This window comes from Bubalus bubalis, chromosome 6 (genome assembly GCF_019923935.1).
Source record: "Bubalus bubalis isolate 160015118507 breed Murrah chromosome 6, NDDB_SH_1, whole genome shotgun sequence".
In the NCBI taxonomy this organism is placed as follows: domain Eukaryota; kingdom Metazoa; phylum Chordata; class Mammalia; order Artiodactyla; family Bovidae; genus Bubalus; species Bubalus bubalis.
The window spans coordinates 112338381-112362602 of record NC_059162.1 but is presented as its reverse complement, the minus strand read 5'-3'; the positions used below and the strand labels follow the sequence as shown (position 1 = coordinate 112362602).

At 44.9% G+C, this 24222-nt stretch overlaps 1 protein-coding gene across 4 annotated transcripts in view; it reads left to right on the top strand.

Annotated features, from left to right (window-relative positions):
• Positions 1-24222, top strand: part of NGEF (neuronal guanine nucleotide exchange factor) — a 128035-nt gene that overhangs the window by 30661 nt on the left and 73152 nt on the right. For 3 of the 4 annotated variants that reach the window (XM_044945290.2, XR_006552008.2, XR_006552009.2), the window contains exons 2-3: positions 2812-3138; positions 7289-7403. In XM_044945290.2, coding sequence (XP_044801225.1) covers positions 2994-3138; positions 7289-7403 — 260 coding nt within the window. In that variant the 5' untranslated portion in view covers positions 2812-2993. The remainder of the gene's footprint in view (positions 1-2811; positions 3139-7288; positions 7404-24222) is intronic. The other variant, XM_044945291.2, reaches the window with a different exon arrangement.

The window sequence follows — 24222 nt, the reverse complement described above, 5'->3', positions numbered from 1 at the left end:
AAAGATCCCCTGGAGGAGGGAATGGCAACCCACTCCAGTATTCTTACTTGGAGAATTCCATGGACTGAGGAGTCTGGCGGGATCCATGGGATCACACAGAGTCGGACACGACTGAGCGACTTTTTCATTTTCAAAATAATAATGATGGTGATAATATAATAGTAACCTTGAAGGCCAAAGGGCTGCCAAGCTGTACGGGCCTTCAAAGTGCCCCACGGTCAGAGCAGGAGATGCTCTGAAACCAGCATGCTGCGAGCCCAAGCTGGCTTCTCTCCCACTCCACACCAGCCCGCCCAGTCACCCCAAGCCCCCACGGCCCTTGGGACGGTCCCCTCCCTGCTCCTCCCAAGACCATCTTGAGTCATGGATCTTGCCGTTCCTCTCACACAGCTGCCCCACCCTTGCCACCCCTGGGTGATACACCTGTGTGATGCCTCCCAGCCCAGCCTGCCCGGAGCCTCCGGGATCCCACTACCTCCTCCCTCACAGTCCTCAAGAATTCAGTAGAAACTCCCCAACCCAGTTCAGAAACCTCCTCAGACTGGCCCCAGCACATGCTTCACTCCTGCATTACCTGCCCACGGGATGCCTGCCCGCTTACTGCCCCCAATCAACTCTAAGCTGAGAACAGCCTCAGGATGGAAGTGTGTAGGCCCTGGGCCTGGGAGGCCCAGGTCAGGGGCATAGGTCTGAGTCACTGAGTCCTAGAGTTCCAACAGTCTCTGTCTGGACTCCTCCAGTGACCCAGGAATTCACGGCCACCTTCAGACAGCTCTGAAATCCACAGCTGGATTCTGTCCTTGCCTGTGGTCCTCATTCCAACGCCTCCTGTCCCAAGCCCCAGAGGCCATGGCTGTAATGACCTTGTCCCTCCGGGGGCTCCTCTGCTCGCCCACTCAGCCCCTTTGTGGATGGGCAGGTCCTCACCAGAGCATAGAGCAGGGGTCCCTGCTCACCTGGCCGGGACAGAACTATCCTATCCTCTCCCCTTCTATGTCATCGTCCGAGAACAGTTGAACTTTCTTTGTAGTTACATCTTGCTGACGCCAGGGCCTCCCACATAGCTCAGTCAGTAAAGAATCTGCCTGCAATGCAGGAGACCTGGGTTTGATTTCTGGGTTGGAAAGATCCCCTGGAGAAGGAAATGGCAACCCACTCCAGTATTCTCGCCTGGAGAATCCCATGGACAGAGGAGCCTGGTGGGCCGTACAGTCCATGGGGTCGCGAGAGTCAGACACAACGTAGCAACTAAACCACCCTTGCTGACTCAGGTTAAACCTGCTTTCAGTGAAAATCGCCCAACCTGCCCACCAGCTGTGGGTTCCTTGCTGTGTCTGTAATAAACGATGCCCTCCCAGGTGCCAGCACCCAAATGTGACCTCTTAGCCACTGCTCTGTCCTCTCTGGCTACCTGAAATTGCAGCCAGGGACTTCCCTGGTGGTTCAGTGATAAATAACCTGCCTGCAGGGGACACGGCTTCAGTCCCTGGTCTGGGAAGATCCCAGAGCAACTAAGCCTGGAAGCCGCAACTGCTGAGCCTGGCTCTAGAGCCCGTGCTCGACAACAAGAGAAGCCACTGCAGTGAGAAACCTGGCACCGTAATGAAGAGTACCCCCCACTCACCACAACTAGAGAAAGCCCACACGCGGCAACCAACCAAGACCCAGCACCGCCAAAAATAAAGAAACAATGTTTTTTTTAATGCAGCCAGATTCTCCAAGGGATGCCGGGCTTAGCCAGCAGGACAGCGCCTGTCCGATCGCTCCCACGATGCACACCCGGCATTTACGGATCAGAGACCTGGATGCTGGGACCATGGGGGTCTTGCTGGGGCTGCATAGCTGACCTCGACAGTGAAGGAACTCCCGCTGCCCCTAACTGAGCTTCCTTAGGGCAGGATCCCATCTTAACGCTTGTCAGTCTTTAACACCATAGTGCTCCGGCCTCTGGGCTGATTCTTCTTGCGTGTGTGTGTGTGTGTGTGTGTGTGCACGCGCACGCTCAGTCGTGTTCAACTCTTTGTGACCCCACGGACTGTGGCCCACCAGGCTTCTCTGTCCGTGGGATTCTCCAGGCAAGAATACTGGAGTGGGTTGCCATGCCCTCCTCCAGGGAATCTTCCTGACCCAGGGGTCCAACCCGAGTCTCTGGCGTTTCCTGCATTGGCAGGTGGTCTCTTTACCACTGTGCCACCCAGGGAGCCCACGGTCACCCTAGAAGGAGGTAACGGTTCTGTTACTCCAACTGAGGGGGTAACCGTGGGATCAGGGATGCCTTGCGCTTCCTGCAGCTGCCGGACAACCTCATCTTATCAGAGAGGCCACTAAGCCACCCACCAGACTCGGCTCCCAGTGGACGGCAAGAGGATTGCTCTTGCAGGGTTCAGACTTCCCATCTCTAAATTTACTGTCTCGGGACCCGTCACTCCCTGACAGCCCTTCCTATTCTTCCCACAGCTCTTTCTTTTTTGGGTCCATACATCTTCCTTTCCTCCCCGCACCGGTTTTGCTACCCGGTCTTGAATTATTCAGCAAATGTTTACTTGCAAGTTAGCTCCACAAGCCACTTTCAGCATTTTCCTCATGAGTGCAGCTTCTGAGTAGAATGAACAAACCTCAATTATAAAATGAGACATGAATGCATCTAAATTGCGGTGGTTAAACTTAATTTTTGTTGACAAAGATGTGGTTCACCAGGATGCACAGATTATTGCAAATTTCATCAAATCTGAATGGGAGCAGAATTCCGTGTTCTGCATGGCAACTTTAGCCTGATGACCCTGATGGAAAACTGGTCTCTTTATCTTCTAGAGCACTCAAAACCAAGGATGTTGGAGAAAGGTTACTGATCTCTAGTCATCCTGCCTAGAAACAATCAGACTTATTTCAGGGACTCTGAGGACTTGGAGAAGCTGCAGAAGAAATCAGTGAGTGGTTCATGGGCAGTTGATGAGCCGGCCAGTGTGAGACCTGAGGTCCTTTCAGAAGCGAGAATGCCCCATACCGACCAGGAGGCACAAGACAAAGCATCCCATACAAAGCCAATCCAGAGAAACTCCATCTTCAATCATGCCGTGAGACTCAGAAGCAGAGGCAAAGCCAGAGGCACTTCTGAGGGGAACCCCAGCCACCCAGCAGGTCAGTATTGGGCACGGCGGTCACAGCTGCTGGTTAATATCCAGCTGGAGTCAGTGGGGCTAAAAGGCCCCTATTAAATGAAAGGAGAATAAAAGGCATCGAGAATGATCAAGGACAGGACCAATAAGGCGGAACTTTCTGAAGCCATTATCCAAAGAATTCAAATTCCCCCAATAAGATGATGCAGATACTACAGGAGGAAGTGTTGACCCAAATGACCCAATAGGACTGGCTTCTAATTAAAAGAGATGTCTTGTTCCAGGGCTCAGTACACCCCCGGATTCCATACCTTCTAGGAGGGAGCCTTGGTGCTGTCTATGTGTATGGATGTCCGGGAACGTGTGTTTCCTGTGTGGTGAGAGTCTATCCTGTTCTCTCTCCATTGCCATGATAGCCAGAGAGTTTCTTTTGCCCTGAAAATGTGTGAGATTAATACCTTGGGATTAATGCTGGGAAAGATTGAGGGCAGGAGAAGAAGGTGGCAACAGAGGATGAGATGGTTGGATGGCATCACCAACTCAATGGACATAAGTTTGAGCAAACTCCGGGAGATAGTGAAGGACAGGGAAGCCTGGTGTGCTGCCATGCCTGGGGTCACAAAGAGTTGGACATGACAGTGGCTGAACAACAACAATACCTTAGGAATAGCTTTACAGAAGGATCCCTTCATTTTTTTTTTTTAATTTTTTGGCCTCACTGCATGGCAAATGGGATCCTAGTTCCATGAGTTCCCAGAGCAGGGATCCAACCTGAGACCCGCACTTTGGAAGCATGGGGTCTTAACCACTGGACCCCCAGGGAAGTCCCTTTCCCTTAATCTTTTAAACCAGTTCCTGGCACATTTTATCTAGCATATTCAGAGCATATTTGAAAGCATATTTGTTGAGCAGAATAAGTCCAGAAACACTTACAAATGGGGTTTGTCAGAGCTGAGCCCCCTCTGCCGATGGCTGGCCTAGGGGCTGGGTGGACAGCATGCTGGGGTTGTAGAGAGGGTGACAGTTTCTTAGCCTCTGGGAGACAGGCAGCACGCTGCCTTGCGTGTGCTGGGGAGATGTTAACTGGTTCCAAAACTTGCACTAAAATCTGTTGAGTAGCCTTTTGCCACATGTCAAGCCACCCTTAAAACATAGAGACGGAATTAATGATGTTTATTATTTCTCTTGATTCTGGGGGTTGATTGGATGGCTCCTGGTTCCAGGCCACTTTCTCTGACCTCTGCAGTGGACTGGCGGCTCAGCTGGGGTTAGAAGGTCAAGGACAGCCTCTTGGGTCGCTAGGGAGTGAGTTGGTCCCAGAGGGCCTCAGCTGGGACTGTCTGTCTCCGCTCCCCGTGGTCACTCACCCTCCAGCCGGCTAGCTCGGCTTGTCCACGAGGTGGCAGGTTCCCAGAGAGCAGGAGCAGAAGCCGCCAGGTCTTGAGACCCAGGCCAGAGCCCAACAGTCGCTTCCACCACAGTCTATGGCCCACGCAGTTCACAAGGCCAGTCCAGAAGAAAGCAGATGGAGAAACTGACTCCACTGCTCGATGGAAGGAGCAGCAAAGGAAGTGTGGTGGTCTGCCATCAACCACAAACAGAATCGTGTGTTGAGTACCCTGCGAAGCAAGAGAAATACAGTGATGGGAAGACTATAGTCATGGGAGCAGGGTGGTTGATACACTACCTTACTCTCTCAACTTTTGTATATGTTTGAAAATTTCCATAAGAGTTAAAAGCAGGGACTTCCGTGGTGGTCCTGTGGTTAAGAATCTGCCTTGCAGCGCAGGGGATGTGGGTTCAATCCACAGTTGGGGAACAAAGATCGTACATGCCATGGACCTAGTGAGCCCGCATGCCACAACCAGAAAATCCAGGAACTGCAACAAGGACACTGCGTGCTGCAACTAAGATCCAATGCAGCCACAGAAATAAATAAAATTTTTAAAAGAATTAAAAGCACATAGTCACATACAAAGAAGTGGGAGTCTCTGCCCTTTGAGAAAAACCACAATACTGTAATGATGTCATTTTATTGCAAGCAATGCGTCAAAGTTTACAAGTGAGGTAAAGGCAAAGAACTAGACCCTTCCCCACAAAGATGATATTTTAGGTGAGCCTTGAGGGTTGCACTAAGACATGGCCAGAAACAATAGCAGCTAACTTGTTCGAGCACTTGTAGGTACTCAGTGGCTGAGGTATGCAGGCATCGCGTTCCTACCATACCCATTTTACTGATTAAAAAAAAAACAAAAAAACTGAGACCCAGAGAGATTGAGTCACTTATCCCAGATCATGGAGCTAGTGAACAATATGGCTTGAACCAGAATTCACATTCTTCTGGTTCCAGAGCGTGGGCAGAGAAGAGGGTTAGAGAAGCTCTGTCCAACAGAAACACAGTGAAAGCCACATAAGTCATTTAAATTTCTGTAATATTAAAAAGTGAAGAAATGAGTAAAATTGATTTTAACAATGCATTTTATTTAACCCAATACATCCAAAATACCATCACTTTACCATGTAGTCAATAATCAATATAAAAATTAGTAATGAGATATTTTATATTCCTTTTTTTCCACTGTTGTGAAAATCTGTTGAGTATTTTATTCTTACAGTCTCTCTCAATCTGCATACTAAATTTTCACTGGAAATTCTCGATCTGGATTTAGATTTCATAAAATGCACAGTTAAAGAGTCATTTACAGCCAGAAAAGTTATTAAATGTACAGCCAGAAGTTAAAGTAGAGACAATCCTCAAATTACTCCAAATATCCTCAAAAGTTTTCCAATAATGAAATTGACTCTGTTTTTTACATTTAAATTTAAATTAGCTTAAATTAAAAAAAAATTTTTTTTTAATGAAGAATTTACTTCTTTAGTCACACAAGCCACGTTTCAAGTGTGTAATGGCCCCATGGAGTTATCAGCTACCCCACTGGGGACTTATAGAGTTAGAGCGTGGCAAGCAGGAGAGAGCAGATATAGCTGCCCAGGGTCAGGGTGGGGGTCTTCCTGAGCAGAAGAAAAGGTGGTTGTGGGACTGTGTCTGAGATGAGGGTGGAAGGGAAATGGGATTGATGATGGGGGAATCCACCTGCCAATGCATTAGACGTAAGAGATGTGGGTTCCATCCCTGGGTTGGGAAGATCCCTTGGAGGAGGGCATGGCAACTCGCTCCAGTATTTTTGCCTGGAGAATCCCATGGACAGAAGAGGCTGGCAGGCTACAGTCCATAGGGTCACAAAGACTTGGACACAACTAAAAGCACTTAGCAGGTGTGAGCCTCAAGTTTGTGGCCTCCAAGCCAAACGGAGGCTGCTGACCCCAGTGTAGACACAGGGACCACGGCACATCCTCCCACAACCAAAGACACCATTGACATCCAGACTGTACATACTCTCATTAGACTCACAGTTTTATTTGTAAAGTGACTCCGTCATTTCGCCTCCTTGAAGCTAACTCTCAAGACAGCCCAGCATCCCCTGATTCAGAGTCCAAGGAGAAAACACTCTGCTGCCTAGGAGCAGACAGACCAGGACACCCAGCACCAGGTCTCTCCGTTCTACCCCCTGACAAGGAAACGAGCTGGTGCTCTGAGTCAGCGGTTTGTGATCTGGGTCTGGAAGGTGAGGACAATCTCCGTTTCATTTGCTGAGGGGTATCCATTCAAAGTCATAGTAGAACATTAACTGACAATCCCACCTAAGCTGATCTGACACTCTAGGGGAGGTGATTTATTACTTAACATCTATTAGGACTCGGACATTGTAAAGTTAGATGTTAAACAACCTGTAAATTGCAAAGGGTTTTGTCCAGTAGAAAGGATAAACATCAGTGGTTATGGTTCTATTGTCCTCTGAGACATTAACCAGGTTTGTATCCAAGTTTTCGGGTTCATTCATGAGTTTCTTTTTTCGACTGTGCATGCACGGATGGATGGCTATATGCATGGCTGTGAAATTTCTGGTGCTGTAAGTACGACTTTCGTAGCGATGGCATTCCAGGTCACTTAATAGAGCACAGAGTGGCACTTTCCCCTTAGGGGCTGGGGGGTAGGGCACCCTTTTCACTGCACTTCCTTCCCCTCTCAGGGCGACAGCGGCTACAGCCTCTTGGAGTCGCCTGGAAGGGGACACAGGTTTCTAACTCCCTACGTCTCTCACACGCCACAGATCCACTGGGAAAGGAGAACTCTGCCAATGAACCCCTGACCGTGAATTTGCCGCAGAGCAGACAGCATCTTTGGAGGATACCGATCCAGACAGACCCAGGAGCCAAGAGAACAAGGTAAGGGACAGCAAATCCCAAGGGGCTGGTTCATGAAACAGTGTAACAGCGTTTGATCTGCAAAGTCTTGGCAGAGATACAGGAGTGTCTTGTGTTTAAAAAATAACACAAGTGTTTTAGTTGTTCATATGTTTAAAAACTCTACAATTTCCTTAAAAAAAAAAAAAAGCTTCACGGTTACTCTCCTATCACAAAATTAGGAAACTTCAGATACTAAACACAAGAAAACTCACCGCATCACCACCACCCAGAGGTTTTTGCATGTTCTCTCTTCATAAATTGGGATCTTATATACATGGCATCTTGAAACCGACTTAACAATACAGGCGCACCCTGGAGATATTGAGGGTTTGGTTCTTGATCATCATAATAAAGTGAATGTTGTAGAAGAACAAGCCACATGAATCTTTTGGTTTCCCAATGCATATAAAATTTTTTGGTTTCCCAATGCATATAAAAGTTATGTTTACACTACACTGTGGTCCATTGGGTATGCAATAGTAGTATGTCTACAAAACTGTACACAATTCAACTTAAAAATACTTTATTGCTAAAAAATCCTAATCATCATCTCACAACACAAGGTTGCCACAAACCTTCAATTTGTAAAAGAAAAAAACCTTTCCCATTTCTATGAAGCACAATAAAGCAGAGTAAAGTAAAACAAAATATGCCTGTATATCACATTACTAAATATTTTTCTACACCATGATTTAAAGGCTATAAAATAATCTATAGTATGATTGGATTGTGATTAATTAATCATGCTCCTGTTGTTTGGATATTTGCATACTATATCAGCTGGGACTGAATTTAGCTTCTTGTAACCAAAAAACCCAAATAACACAGCCTAACAAGGCAGAGGTTTATTTCGCTCTTGTGTGAAAGGAGTCTGGAGATTTGTGACAGCAGCTTCTCAAGCCATTAAGAACCCAGGTTCCTTCTAGCTTTTCCTCCACCATCTGTCAAAATGACTACCAGAGCTCCACCCATCACAGCCACAGTTTAGATGCAGGGAAGGAGAAAAGCACGGGATAGGCAGGCACATGCCAGCCGAGTCTGCCCTCCTTTAAGGAGATTCCCTGAATTACTTAACAATTGGTGGCCAAACTGGGTCAAAGAGTCAGTCACCTGGCCACCTCCACCTGCAAGGAAGCTGAAAAATGTATGTTGGTTTCAAATCAGTTTTATTTCTGTCCCCAGTAAATTGGTTCCACGGGAAAGAAGAAAGGAGAGTGGATATAAGGGAAGCAATAGCAATTTCTGACCTGGAGGAGGTTTACATTTTTGCTGTGTGAATGTGTGTGTGTGTGTGTGTGTGTATTTGCTTATTTCTTTATTTGACTGTGCCAGGTCTCAGCTGAGGCACACAGGATCTGTGATCTTCACTGAGGCATGTGGATCTTTTAGTTGTGGCATGAGAACTCTTAATTGCAGTAAGTGGGATCTAGTTCCCCGATCAGGGATCAAATCCAGCCCCCTGCATTGGGAGCACAGAGTCCTAGCCACTGGACTGCCAGGGAGGTCCTGGTTGGCTTCATTTTGCTATTTTTTAAGCTACACTATGATAAATATGATTGTTACAAAATCCTGAAGCCAATCCCTCATTATTTCATTAAGTTCATTCCTGGAAACTTCACACTCTACAAATTCCTGGATGGTTATGAGAAATTGTGTTTCCATATCTGCCCTTGGGAAGCATGGACTGGGCCACCTGTCCCACCAGGAGGTGGTGAGGCTCCCTTTGCTTCCTAATATTACTTTCTCCACAGGGCCTCAATTTATATAGAGATATAGTAACAAGGACCTAATTTACTTACATGTAAGTATATATTACATATAATTCCTAAGAGAAAGAAATGAAAAAAAGGCAAAATGGTTATTGGAAGAGGCCTTACAAATAACTGAGAAGATAAGCTAAAAGCAAAGGAGAGAAGGAAAGATATACCCATTTGACTGCAGAGTTTCAAAGACTAGCAAGGAGAGATAAGAAAGCCTTCCTAACTGATCAGTGCAAAGAAATAGAGGAAAACATTAGAATGGGAAAGTCTAGAGATCTCTTCAAGAAAATTAGAGATACCAAGGGAACATTTCATGCAAAGATGGCCACAATAAAGGACAGAAATGGTATGGACCTAACAGAAACAGAAGATATTAAGAAAAGGTGGCAAGAATACACAGAAGAACTATACAAAAAAGATATGCATGACCCAGATAACCACAATGGTGTGATCACTCACCTAGAGCCAGACATCCTGGAGAGAAAAGTCAAGTGGGCCTTAGGAAGCATCACTATGAACAAAGTTAATGGAGGTGATGGGATTCCAGCTGAGCTATTTCAAATCCTAAAAGATGATGCTGTGAAAGTGCTGCACTCAATATGCCAGCAAATTTGGAAAACTCAGCAGTGGCCACATGACTGGAAAAGGTCAGTTTTCATTCCAATCCCAAAGAAAGGCAGTGCCAAAGAATGTTCAAACTACTGCACAATTGCACTCATCTCAGTTCAGTTCAGTTCAGCTCAGTCTCTCAGTTGTGTTCGACTCTTTGCAACCCCACACACTAGCAAAGTAATGCTCAAAATTCTCCAAGCCAGGCTTCAGCAGTACATGAACCAAGAACTTCCAGATGTTCAAGCTGGATTTAGAAAATGCAGGCAAACCAGAGATCAAATTGTCAACATCCACTGGATCATAGAAAAACCAAGAGAGTTCCAGAAAAAACATCTACTTCTGCTTTATTGACTACACCAAAGCTTTTGACTCTATGGATCACAACAAACTGTGGAAAATTCTTAAAGAGATAGGAATACCAGACCACCTGACCTGCTTCCTGAGAAATCTGTATGCAGGTCAGGAAGCAACAGTTAGAACTGGACATGGAACAACAGACTGGTTCCAAATAGGAAAAGGAGTATGTCAAGGCTGTATATAGTCACCCTACTTATTTAACTTATATGCAGAGTATGTCATGCAAAATGCCAGGCTGGATGAAGCTCAAGCTGGAATCAAGATTGCTGGAAGAAATATCAATAACCTCAGATATGCAGATGATACCACACTTATGGCAGAAAGTAAAGAAGAATTAAAGAGCCTCGATGAAAGTGAAAAAGGAGAGTGAAAAAGCTGGCTTAAAACTCAGCATTCAAAAAACAACAAAGATCATAACATCCGGTCCCATCACTTCATGCCAAATAGATGGAGAAACAATGGAAACAGTGACACTTTATTTTCTTGGGCTCCAAAATCACTGCAGATGGTGACTGCAGCCATGAAATTAAAAGACTCTTACTCCTTGGAAGAAAAGCTATGACTAACATAGACAGCATATTAAAAAGCAGAGACATTACTTTGTCAACAAAGGTCCATCTGGTCAAAGCTATGATTTTTCCAGAAGTCATGTATGGATGTGAGAGTTTAACCATAAAGAAAAGCTGAGCACCAAAGAATTGATGCTTTTGAACTGTGGTGTTGGAGAAGACTCTTGAGAGTCCCTTGGACTGCAAGGAGATCCAACCAGTCAATCCTAAAGAAAATCAGTACTGAATATTCACTGAAAGGACTAATGCTGAAGCTGAAGCTCCAATGCTTTGGCCACCTGATGTGAAGAACTAACTTACTGGAAAAGACCCTGATGCTAGGTAAGATTGAGGGCAGGAGGAGAAGGGGATGACAGAGGATGAGATGGTTGGATGGCATCACTGACTCAATGGACATGAGTTTCAGCAAGCTCCAGGATTTGGTGATGGATAGGGAGGCCTGGCGTGTTGCAGTCCATGGGGTCGCAAAGAGTCGGACAAAACTGAGCAACCAAACTGAACTGAATTATATATTAGGAGCAACTGCTTCCTGTTGTCTCTGATAAATCTCAGGAGCCAAGAACAACATCATCAGCATCCAACCACCTACACGGGACACTCCAAGAGACGATGAGAATGCCATGTCAAGGGCTCAACAGGCAGGATTCAGGACACTGGCTCTTCCCCAATTATCACATAAATGTTTTCATGTCTTAACATTCAATTTTTAAAAAGAGGGTAGAGATGAGAGTAGCTGCCAGATTTTGTTTGGAGGGAATTGTCAGGGTGCCCTCAACTGTGAATTTGTCCCTATGGGAGGCTGCTCCTTGAGTCTGTCCAGGTCAGACACACAGAAAAACAGAACCAACAGGATATGGAGAGAGAGACAGAGAGAGCTTGAGAGAGAGATTCATTTTAAGGATCTGGCTCCCACAACTGTGGAGGCTTGCTGAGTCGAAAATCTGCAGGGCGGGCCAGCAGTTGGGGATTACTGCTGTCGTTTGAGCCCATAGGCCATCTGCTGGCACAATTCCTTTTCACTTGGGTGAGGTTAGTCTTTTTTCTATTAAGAACTTCAACTCTTTGGATGATGAGACACATTCACATTAAGGAGGGTCATCTGCTTGACTCAAAGTCTGCTAGTTTAAGTGTTACTCTCATCCTGAAAGCACCTTCTTGGAAGAAAAGCTCTGACAAACCTAGACAGCATATTAAAAAGCAGAGACATTACTTTGTCCACAAAGGTCTGTCTAGTCAAAGCTATGGTTTTTCTGTAGTCACGTATGGATGTGAAAGTTGGACCATAAAGAAAGCTGAGAGCCAAAGAATTGATACTTTTGAACTGTGATGTTGGAGAAGACTCTTAAGAGTCCCTAGGACTGCAAGGAGTTAAGCCAGTAAATCCTAAAGGAAATCAGTCCTGAATATTCATTGGAAGGACTGATGCTGAGGCTTAGGTTCCTTGGCCACTTGATGTGAAGTACTGACTCATAAGAAAAGACCCTGATGCTGGGAAAGATTGAAGGCAGGAGGAGAAGGGGATGACAGAGGATGAGATGGTTGGATGGCATCAGTGACTCTATGGAAATTAGTTTCAGCAAGCTCCAGGAGTTGGTGATGGACAGGGAAACCTGGCATGCTGCAGTCCATAGGGTTGCAGAGTCAGACATGACTGAGCAACTGAACTGAACTGAACTGAAAAAACACCTTCACAGAAACATCCAGATTAATGTTTGACCAAATATCTGGGCATCGTGTCCCAGGAAAGTTGATACATCAAATTAACCAACACACTTCTCACTTTGACCCTGGTGAGGGGGGCTTCAAGAGGTTGTGGGGGTGGGGCAGAGGGGTCTTAGAAATCTCAAATGTGGAAGATACAAGACCTGAAACATCTGGAGGTGAGCCAGCTGGCAGCCTGCGTGGGAGGTAAGGGGAGAGGGCCAGGTAGCGGGTGAGGGTTATCTACACCAAAGGCAAGGCAGAGGTGTGTGTTTTCTTAGAATCAAGTGTGGACCCCAAGGAAAGGAACCACTTCTGAACCACTTTGTAAAGGACTTCACCCAAAAGGCTGCCTGCTAGGGTCCAGGTGGATCTTGGCAGGAAGTGGCTATAGAAAGTTGGAGAGTCATGAGTGACCAGCTCGAGAGTTTTGTACGTGCCCAAGAACTGCAGTCAGAGACCACCCACCCCCAACATGGCATGTCTGAGGAGCCCCCAAAAGCTTTGGAGACCCAAAATGCAATTAGGGGGATGGAGAGAAGACAGCATGAAGCAGAGGTTTCACAGGAGGCCTGGATGGGCAGGAGTTGGTGTTCTGAAAGAGTTTTCAGACGCACTTTTTATACCCAGCAAAAGAAGCCATTTATTTATAAGCCAGGAGTGACCAGAAAAGCTTTGCATGTGGTCTGCCTGAAATTTCACCCAAGGCTGGGCAGGCAGTTCCAACCCACAGAGCAGGCTGAAGTGGGGGTCAAGGGGGAGATGAGAACCCATCCTGTCTGCTTTCCAGTGGGTCCAGCTTGGCCCACAGAGGTCCCCTGTGTTCCTTCTGTCTTGGGCTTCACGAGGACAGAGGTTTTGGAGAACGTATCCAGGTCAGTCTCAGAAGCCCCACTGTGACCCTTGTTTCTATTGTTTTCTGAGTTGGATTTCTATGGCCAGGTAGGTCATCATGTACCTGTAATTGAAAAGTTTTCTAGACAAAAACTTCCTGATGGGCTGTCAGGCTTCCACAGCTCTGAGTTGCCACTTTTATGTAAAGTTCAGGATATGAATCTCTCCTGGGAAACACTACCATTCAACAGCTAATGAGCCGCCACGTCAATATTTGCTTGACATGCGATGTCTGGGGTACTGTTCCATTCTGTGTGCCATTCCTCCTCTTCTGCTCACTCTTCATTTCACTAGCACCTTGGCATCCAGAGGCTCAGATCTTTATTTTTGTAAAGTAATTTGATCTCTGCCATCCCCCGTATCTCTGTGTCCCTATCTCTGTATATCGTGTTCTTCATATAAAGTGCCATGGTTGACTCTGATCATCTCTTGTTCAGTGTCCATGGTCACTTTCCCAATGCTGTTAACCTTACCCATTCCTGTTAAATTCCAAAGTCCCCTTTGCTCTAAGAAAGAAAAATAATCTCTGACTCTTTGGTAACTTGTGCATGTAAATGCAAGCTTCTGATCTAAATTTGAACCCCTTCAAAAAATTTTTTTAAAAAGAGAACTCTACAATGTGCAAAGACTGGAAGCAATTGAAGAAGGACGTAAATGTTATCTCATGCTGGGCCCCAAATATTTTAGCTCTCTTTTTTGTAATTGCCATTATAGTAAATGCTTTCATAAAGGCATTTTTAATAGTACTTATTAAAATAAATTTTACATTACAACAAAATATACAAATCTTGGGTATACAGCTTGATGAATGCATCAGCTCGGGCTGCCATAACAAAATACCATGTATTGGGTACTTAGACCACAGAAATTGGTTTCTCACAGTTCTGGAAGCAGAAGTCCTAGATCAGGCGCCAGTATGGTCGGGTTCTTGGAGGACTCTCTTCCTGGCTTGCAGACAGCCGCCTTCTTGCTGTGTCCTCACATGGTGGGAGGGAGAAAGTGAGTTCTGGCCTTTTCCTCTTCATGGGAGCCCCACCTTCCCAAAGACGCCCTCTCCAAATACCATCACACTGGGAGTCAGGGCTTCAACATAAAAATTTGGGGCAGAGGTGGTGGATTACAATTCAGTCCATAGCCATGAATGTTTACATACATATACACCCACTTGACCATGAACCAGGCCAAGATCTAGAACATTAGGCATGACGCTAAGACCCTTTTCCTGTTAATAACCATCCCTTCTTAGTCAGAAGCATCTTCTGGTTTAGTACCATTAGATTAATTTTGCTGGCTCCTGAACTTCATAAAAATAGGATCATACAGTATGTCATCATGTCTCTCTCACTTGGCTCAACATATTTGAGATTCACATTCGTGTGTGTGTGTGTGTGTGTGTGTGTGTGTGTGTAAGACTGTTCTTTTATTGCTGAGAATTATTACCACAATTTGTTTATCCATCCTTCTGTTAATGAATATTTGGAGTGTTTCTAATTTTTGACTATTACAAAGTTGCTATGAATGTTCCTAGAAATGTCTTTTTATGGATGTATATACTCATTTCTCCAGATGTGTCCCCAGAAGTGGAAGTGTTGGGTCTTAGGATAGGTGTTAATATGTGTTAACATTAATGTTGGTGACTCAGACAGTAAAGAATCTGCCTGCAGGAATCTCTGCAGGAGACCCGGGTTTGATCTCTGGGTCAGGAAGATCCCCTAGAAACAAGAATGGCTACCCACTCCAGTATTATTGCCTGGAGAATCCCATGGACAGAGTAGCTGGGCAGGGGACAGTCCATGGGGTCAAAAAGAATCAGACACGACTGAGTGACTAAGCATGCACACAACATTAATAGTTAATGTTATTAGAGACACTGAGTACTTTTTCAAAATGATTGGTTGACTATTTTATACTCCTATCAGCAAGATGTCAAAGTTCTGGTTGCTCTAGAGTCTCACCAGTGCTTGGAATTGTCAGTCTTTGTAACTATATCCACTCTAATACATTGTGGTTTCTCACTGTGGTTTTAAGTTTTATTTCGCCTGATGACTCATGATGTTGTATGTTTCTTGGCCATTCATGTATCTTCTTATGTGAAGATCTTGTTCAAGTCTTTTGCCCATTTATTATTATTATTTCTTAATTTGTTGGATACTTTATACTTCTTGACCACAAGCCCTTGATCAGATAAATGAATTGCAAATACATTCTACTAGTCTGTGGCTTATCTTTTAACTGTCCTGTTTTTTAAAGAGCAGACATTTTGACAACTAACATCATTTTTTTCTTTTATTGTTTGTCCTTTTCCATTCTAAGAAAGATTTGAGTACTTCAAAGATATTCTCCTATGCTTTTCTTATGGATGTTTTATACTTTTAACATTTAGGTCTATGGTCCATATGGATATCCAGTTGCTCTGGCATCATTAAAAAGAACTCCTGGGCTCTCCCAATGAATTGCTTTCGTGTTTTCTCTGGTTTTGATTTGCTTTTCCAAAAATCCACTGACTGTAGACTCATGGGTCTTCTCTGGACTTTTATTCTGTTTCATTGATCTAATTGTCTTTCCTTATGCCAATGTTCGGAGAAGGCAATGGCACCCCACTCCAGTACTCTTGCTTGGAAAATCCCATGGATGGAGAAGCCTGTTAGGCGGCAATCCATGGGGTCGCTAAGAGTCGGACACAACTGAGCGACTTCACTTTCACTTTTCACTTTCATGCATTGGAGAAGCAAATGGCAACCCACTCCAGCGTTCTTGCCTGGAGAATCCCAGGGACGGGGGAGCCTGGTGGGCTGCTGTCTATGGGGTCGCACAGAGTCGGACACGACTGAAGTGACTTAGCATAGCATGCCAATGTTACACTGTCTTAGATACTGTAGCTTTATGATAAGTTTTAAAATCTGGTAGAGTAAACCCTCCTACTTTATTCTTTTTTGAGATTGTCTTGTCTATTTTAAGTTGTTCACATTTCCATATAAATTTTAAAATCAGTTCATCAATTTATCTTCTGAAAAAAGTCTGCTAGGATTTTGGTTAAGATTACATTATCTCTATAGATAAATTTGGAGATTACTGACACCTGAAGATTGAAGAATTTAAGGTACCAGTCAATGACCACGTCCTAATTTTCCATTTATTTAGGTACTCCTTAAGTTAATCCAGCAATGACTTTACAGTTTACTATAGAAGATAAGTACATATTTTATTTATATTTGTTCCTAAGTATTGAATAATTTTTATCCTATTTTAAATGCTTGTGTTTTGCAATTTAATTTTTCAATTGTTTTAGTAGTATGGGGCTTCCCTTGTGGCTCAGCTGGTAAAGAATCCGCCTGTAATGCGGGAGACCTAGGTTTAATCCCTGAGTTGGGAAGATCCTTAGAGAAGAGAAAGGCTACCCACTCCAGTATTCTGGCCTGGAGAATTCCATAGACAGTCCATGAGATCACAAAGAGTCAGACACGACTGAGTGACTTTCACTTCCACTTTTAGTAGTATACATAAATGTAGTTAATCTCTGCATGTTCACTCAGTATCCTGTGACCTTGATTAAGGTCACTTGTAGCTCTATTGTATATTCCTTTGGATTCTCCATGCACTCAATCCCACCTTCTGTGAATAAAGATAGTTTTAATCCTTTCCAATCATCATGACTTCTATTTGTTTTTTCATATCTTATTACACTTGTGAGGAATTCCATTGTGATATTGAAAGAAGTGGTGAGAGTAGGAATCCTTGCCTCATTCTTTGGTCACAGTTGTTTTGATTGCAAAGATTAGAGCCACACAAATTTGTTCAAGTGAAAGGGGCACATGGTAAGGATGCTGGAAGCTCAAAGAATCCAAGTAAAAGAGGTGAAACCCAACTGTATTGGAAGGGAAATGCCATCAGGAGAGCCACTTCCTCCTTTCCTCAGGGTCCAAGGGACCAACTGCTTTCTGCTCTGTGGACTGCTTTATTCTCCTGCTCTCTCCTCAGACCATCTTCTCTTGCTTATCACCTTGCGTATGACCCAAAACAGCAGCCATAGCTGATATGACCTTTCAACTTAGCTCTCCACAGCCAATGGGGACTTTTGGATCTCTCAGAAAGAATTTCGAAGGAAAAGAATCTGATTAGCCATCCTTGGGCCAGGTGTTTAGCTCTAGGCCAATCAGCTAAAAAAAAAAAAAAAAAAAAAGAGGCAGGATTAATGAGGTCATTCCCACTTCAGAGGGACCTGTGTTGGGGAGAATCTTTCAGAAGTATGTGAAGGAGAGCCAGGCACCCAAAACATGTCTCATGTAGTTACAGTCTGGGTCTCCCATACGAGGGAATGCCAAAGGGGACTTGGCTGAGGTGACAAGTAGAAGAATGGAAATCAGAGTAGTAGGGGCTGAAAGCTAGATGAGAGGACTATTGTCTTCTGAGACTCAGATGGCCAAGGAACCAGTCCTCCATGTGCTAGAAGTATGTTCTTCTTAGTGGTCAGTGCCTGTCCCCAGAGGTTCTAGAATTGTCCCCTGCTCACCCAATGGCATGCTGCAAGTCCTCTTCCATACGACCACAAGCAGGGGTATTGGTGGGCAGTGCAGCAGGAGGGGAACACAATTACTATAGACAGACATGCTACAAACAGGAATACTGGAAAGGAACTAATCTCTGTTGAAGGTTTTTATGCACATGAATTTGGGTGAACTCCAGGAGTTGGTGATGGACAGGGAGGCCTGGTGTGCTGCGATTCATGGGGTCACAAAGAGTCGGACATGACTAAGCGGCTGAACTGAACTGATGTGTACTATCACTTCAAAGTCTCTTATGTTATTCCCATTTCACAGATTAGAAAACTAAGACTCAAAGTTAGTAACTAGCCTGAGGTTGCACAGCTAGTAAGACAGCCAGACCATCAATCAAAGGCTTGGACTCCACACCCCACATTCTCCCACCCCCCAGGCTGCCCTGACAGAGGTATTGCAGGATAAACTTGGCCGTGCAAAGGAGGGTGTTGAAATGCCCACAGTGGGCAAAGCCCTAAGGTACCCCCAGTTCATCACCAGATTGGTCTCTTAGAAGTCCTCTCAAGTCAAGATGTTATAAGTTGGGTCTTTACTATAGATGCAATGTCCCAGAAATCACTTCATATCACAAAATCACCAAATTGATAAATATAGATACACACATATGAAAAAAGGATAGAATGCAAACATGTGCTTTTTATGAATTGACATTTCTATATAAAATTAAAATTTCACATAGGGTGATTTTTCTGCATGAACTGGGCATGCTGATGCTTCTTAAAATATTTGTCCACTGACCTTCCCAGTGAAGACGTGTTTTTCTATTCCTGGCAATGACCTGAGGGAACTGCAGAAGTTTCTAATTGTTCCAAGGATGGTCAGCCTGCATTAAGCATTAGATTCACCCCAGGGCTTACACTCAGGGGGCAACCAAGGACATCGTCACTAAGCGTTAACAGCTCTGCTCTAGTTGGTCCAGCCAAACCTTCCTAATTATTAAATATTGTGACAAGTTTCCCTGGATCCAGCTCCAGAACGATCATTGCATGAAATCCCTCACTGCCATTAAAGACTCATGCGTGAAAAGACACATGTACCCCAGCGTTCACTGCAGCACTGTTTACAGTAGCCAGGCCACGGAAGCAACCCAGATGTGCATCAACAGATGAATGGACGAAGAAGGTGTGGTGCATATACACAATGGAATGTTATTCAGCCATAAAAAGAATGAATTTGGGTCAGTTGTAGTGAGGTGGATGAACCTAGAGCCTGCTATACAGAGTGAAGTAAATCATAAAGAGAAATACAAATATCGTAGACTAACACATGTATATGGAATCTAGAAAAATGGTGCGGATGAACCTATTTGCAGGGAAGGAATGGAGATGCAGATGCAGAGAATGGACGAGGGAAGGCAAGAGTGGGACGAATGGAGAAAGCAGCCTTGATGTGTATACACTATCATGTGTAAAATAGCTAGCTGGTGGGAAGTTGCTATGTAATACAAGGAGCCCAGATGGGTACTCTGTGATGACCTAGAAAGGTGGGTTGGGGAAAGAGGAGGGAAGCTCAAGAGGGAGGTGATACATGCATCTTTATGGTTGATTTGTATTGTTGATGGCAGAAACCAAGGCAACATTATAAAGCAATTTCCCTCCAATTAAAAAATAAATTTAAAAAAATAAATAAGATTTCTTATCAGTAGGGAAAGAAAAAGAAAGGACTCATGAGTCTTTGAATGCTGATATGAGACAAGGACCAGTTTCCCTATAGGGAACTGTACACATTTCCATGGAAATGTAGAAGTTCCGTGTATTGTAACCCTGGGGGCAGCTTGTCAGATGTTCATAAACGCTAGTTCAGGTTGTCACTAGCAGAGCCTCACAGTCTTTACAATCTGTAAACACTAGAAACAAATGCCGAGTCATTGCAGGTTGGGGGGCTGCCTCTTTGATTCAAAGAAGCCGTTTTAGGGTTTGCCATTAGTCAATCATTTGTGACAACACAGATCCGAAGAACTGCAGCCTGACTCTAATCAGCCTCCAGAGCTACCAATTTAGAAGAAACACAGGAGACAGAAAAGCCAGTGAAACACACTGCAGTCACAATCAACAGGATCCAGGCAGGATGGATGGCCCAATTTCTCAACCAAGTACAAGCAGAAAACAGAAGTGAGGTAGTGATCCAACGGTTTTCAGGCAACATCAACCAACTGCAATGCGTAAACCTTACTTGAATCCTGTTTCAAACAAACACTCTTTCCCTTTTCTTGAGGGAAAGTTTCAAAGACAATCGGGGAAATTTGAACTCAGGTCGCATGTTTGCTGCCACTCAGGCATGTCTGACTCTGTGCCACCCCATGGACTGCAGCCCTCCAGGCTCCTCTGTCCATGGGATTCTCCAGGCAAGAATACTGGAGCGGGTTGCCATTTCCTCTTCCAGGGGATCTTCCCCACCCAGGGACTGAACCTGAGTCTCCTGTGTCTCCTGAATTATAGGCAGATTCTTTACCTGCTGAGCCATGGGGTAAGTCCCTTGATGATGCTAAGAAATTACAAAATTTTTAAGGCATGTTAAAGGTATGAGGGCTATTTTTAAAGTCCTTTTCTTTTAGAGATACACTCTGAAAGATTTTGGATGAAATGATAAGATATCTGGGACTTGCTTCAAAATCATGTAGGCCCAGGAAGGCGTGGGGAGGAATAAAGATGGAAGAAGATAAGCCATGAGTCTTTAACAACTGCTGAGCTGGTGAGGGGAGTTCATTATACTTTTCTGTCTGCTTTAGTGTATGTTTGAAATTTTCCATAATAAAAAGCTGGCTTTTATTATATTTTTGAGAGCTTATTTTAAAAAATAAATAAATAAAAAGGGCTTCCAGATGTTCAAGCTGAATTTAGAAAAGGCAGAGGAACCAGAGATTAAATTGCCAACATCCGTTGGATCATCAAAAGAGCAAGAGAGTTCCAGAAAAACATCTACTTCAGCTTTATTGACTACGACAAAGCCTTTGACTCTGTGGATCACAACAAACTGTGGAAAATTCTTAAAGACATAGGAACACCAGACCACCTGACCTGCCTCCTGAGAAATCTGTATGCAGGTTAAGAAGCAAGTCAGAACTGGACATGGAACAACAGACTGGTTCCAAATCGGGAAAGGAGTACGTCAAGGCTGTATATTGAGACCTTGCTTAGTTAACTTACATGCGAGTACATCATGCAAAATGCCAGGCTGGATGAAGCACAAGCTAGAATCAAGATAGCAGGGAGAAATATCAACAACCTCAGATATGCATATGACACCACCCTTATGGCAGAAAGCAAAGAAGAACTAAAGAGCCTCTTGATGAAAGTGAAAGAGGAGAGTGAAAAAGTTGGATTAAAACTCAACATTCAGAAAACTAAGATCATGGCATCACTTCATGGCAAATAGATGGGGAAACAATGGAAACAGTGACAGACTTTGTTTTTTGGGGCTCCAAATTCACTGCAGATGGTGACTGAAGCCGTGAAATTAAAAGACTCTTGCTCCTTGGAAGAAAAGCTATGACCAACCTAGACAGCATATTAAAAAGCAGAGACATTACTTTGCCAACAAAAGTCTGTGTAGTCAAAGCTATGGTTTTTCCAGTGGTCATGTATGGATGTGAGAGTTGGACTATAATGAAAGCTGAGCGCCAAAGAACTGATGCTTCCCGACTGTGGTGTTGGAGAAGACTCTTGAGAGTCCCTTGGCCTGCAAGGAGATCCAACCAGTCAATCCTAAAGGAAATCAACCCTGAATATTTATTGGAAGGACTGATGCTGAAGCTGAAACTCCAGTGCTTTGGCCATGGGAAGGACTGACTTATTGGAAAAGACCCTGATGATGGGAAAGATTGAGGGTGGGAGGAGAAGGGGACGACAGAGGATACGATGGTTGGATGGCATCACTGACTCAATGGATGTGAGTTTGAGCAACCTCCAAGAGTCGGTGATGGACAGGGAGGCCTGGCGGCCTACAGTCCATGGGGGTCACAAAGAGTCAGACACAATGTAGCAACTGAACTGAGCTGCACTGGATGTAGAGAGACCCTTCAGCCCCCACTCCCATCCCCCTGCCTCTGTCCCACTCTCCAGGAGGCTGGGCAGAATCATCAGCCCCCACCACTGATCATGGTGGCCTGGGGGGTGTTGATTGTCAGACACAACTGAGCACTTCTCAGCAGCAGCAGGGGGCATTGACCGTAGGCTCCCCAAAAGCTGGACCATGCCAAGTTTCGTTCCCCCTGAGCACTTAGCACATGGCTGACCACCAGAAGCACTCAATGTTTGCAGAGGCAGGGAGGCTCCTTGGGCAGAGATTGCAGCCTGGGAACTTGACAAAGCCTTAAAGGCACACTTGTGCAGACTGCTGCAGCAGGGGCCCAGGACCGCTCCAACCAAGGTTCTCACAAAGTCAGGTCATGCTGTCACCGGGATAGGTAAATACAGCCCCGGCAGGAAGACAGCAGCTCTAACGTGCAGGGGTTTGCCTGCCCAGATGCCTTTTGGAGATAACCTACTTTTCCAGCTCCCCCAGAAGAACAGGAGACCCAGTACCCTCAGCAATAAGAGTGCAAACAGAGCATCGGCAGATAACTTTCCCTCCAGAACCCCTCCACCTGGGCACTGGCTAAGCCCTGGTAGTACCATGAATGTGAACATCAGCTGTGCAACAGAAACAAAGGACAGAGACACACTCAAAAGGATCTCAGGCCACTTGGACACGGTGACTGGAGAGGTTTAGATGCTCTATCTCCGAAATCGTTTCTATTCTTACACTATCTCAGAACAAATATAACTGTGACTTATGTTTCACAGTTTAGGCAGCTAATTTCATATACTTCTGACAGCTCTATCTTATTTTCAGCCTTTTGCACCATTTTTTCTCTCTGGGAGGTTGAAGGAGCTTATTTCTCACCTCCCTACCAGGCCTTGACATGGGCTGTGGGGCCAGTGGCTCTTTTAGGGTGACCTTGGGGCAGCTGTGACCCCTAGCTCTCCCCACTCCTGCTCAGTCTGCTGCTGCTAAGTCGCTTCAGTCGTGTCCGACTCTGTGCGACCCCACAGACGGAAGCCCACCAGGCTCCCTCGTCCCTGGGATTCTCCAGGCAAGAGTACTGGAGTGGGTTGCCATTTCCTTCTCCAATGCATGAAAGTGAAAATTGAAACTGAAGTCGCTCAGTCGTGTCCGACTCTTAGCGACTCCATGGACTGCAGCCTACCAGGCTCCTCCGTCCATGGGATTTTCCAGGCAAGAGTACTGGAGAGGGGTGCCATTGCCTGCTCAGCCTAGAGGAGACTAGACACAGGCTTGAGAACTTGCAAGGACTCAGATCTTAAGGGGTTAAAAGGACAGTCTCTTAGACTTGTTAACTCCTTTAACATTTGAATTAATAGTAATAATAATAATAGGCATTGGACTGAGCTTGATGCATGGGTTTTACCTACGTAATTATATCTTCGGTGTTTTTAACTGTTGTTGTTATTCGGTCACCAAGTTGTGTCCTCCTCTTTGCAACCCCATGGACTTGCAACCCCACACCAGGATTCCCTGTCCCTTACCATCTCCCGGAATTTGCCCAAGTTCATGTCCATTGAATCAGTGATGCCATCCAACCATCTCATCCTCTGTTGTCCCCTTCTCCTCCTGCCCTCAATCTTTCCCAGCATCAGGGCCTTTTCCAGTGAGTCAGCTCTTCGCATCAGGTGGCCAAAATATAGGAGCTTCAGCTTCAGCATCAGTCCTTCCGATCAGTATTCAGGACTGAATTCCTTTAGGATGGACTGCTTTGATCTCCTTGCAGTCCAAGGGACTCTCAAGAGTCTTCTCTAGCACCACAGTTTGAAAGTAACCATTAAACTGTTGACATCTTCCCATTTGTTAAATTGTCCTCTTAGGGTTATTTGGCCTTAATTTAGTTATTCTGGCTTATTTCCCCATCATTCTTCTGATGTTTGGGCTTCCTTACTTTGCCCTCCTCCTTGGGTGCATGTGTGGTCCCTTCAGTCCTGTCTGACTCTCTGCAACCCCAGGAAGTGTGGCCCACCAGGCTCCTCTGTCCATGGGGTGCTCCAGCCAAGAACACTGGTGTAGATTGCCATGCCCTCCTCTTATCTTCCTTCTTATTCTCCCTCTATTTAAATCACCTTTTACATGTTTTCTTTTTGCATTTTACCTTTCTGGTTGTTTCCACTATTAAAATTCAGTGCTTCTGACTTTGCTTTACTATCAATTCCTTCCCTCCCCCCCCCCCCATTTGGTTTTTATCTTACTATTTAAATCCCTATGCTTTTGAGGATTTGTAGGTTTTAACTTATTATTTCCTGTTTCTTTTAAAGCTATTGATCCTTTATAAGTCCTTTTATTTTGTTTGCTTGGCTAC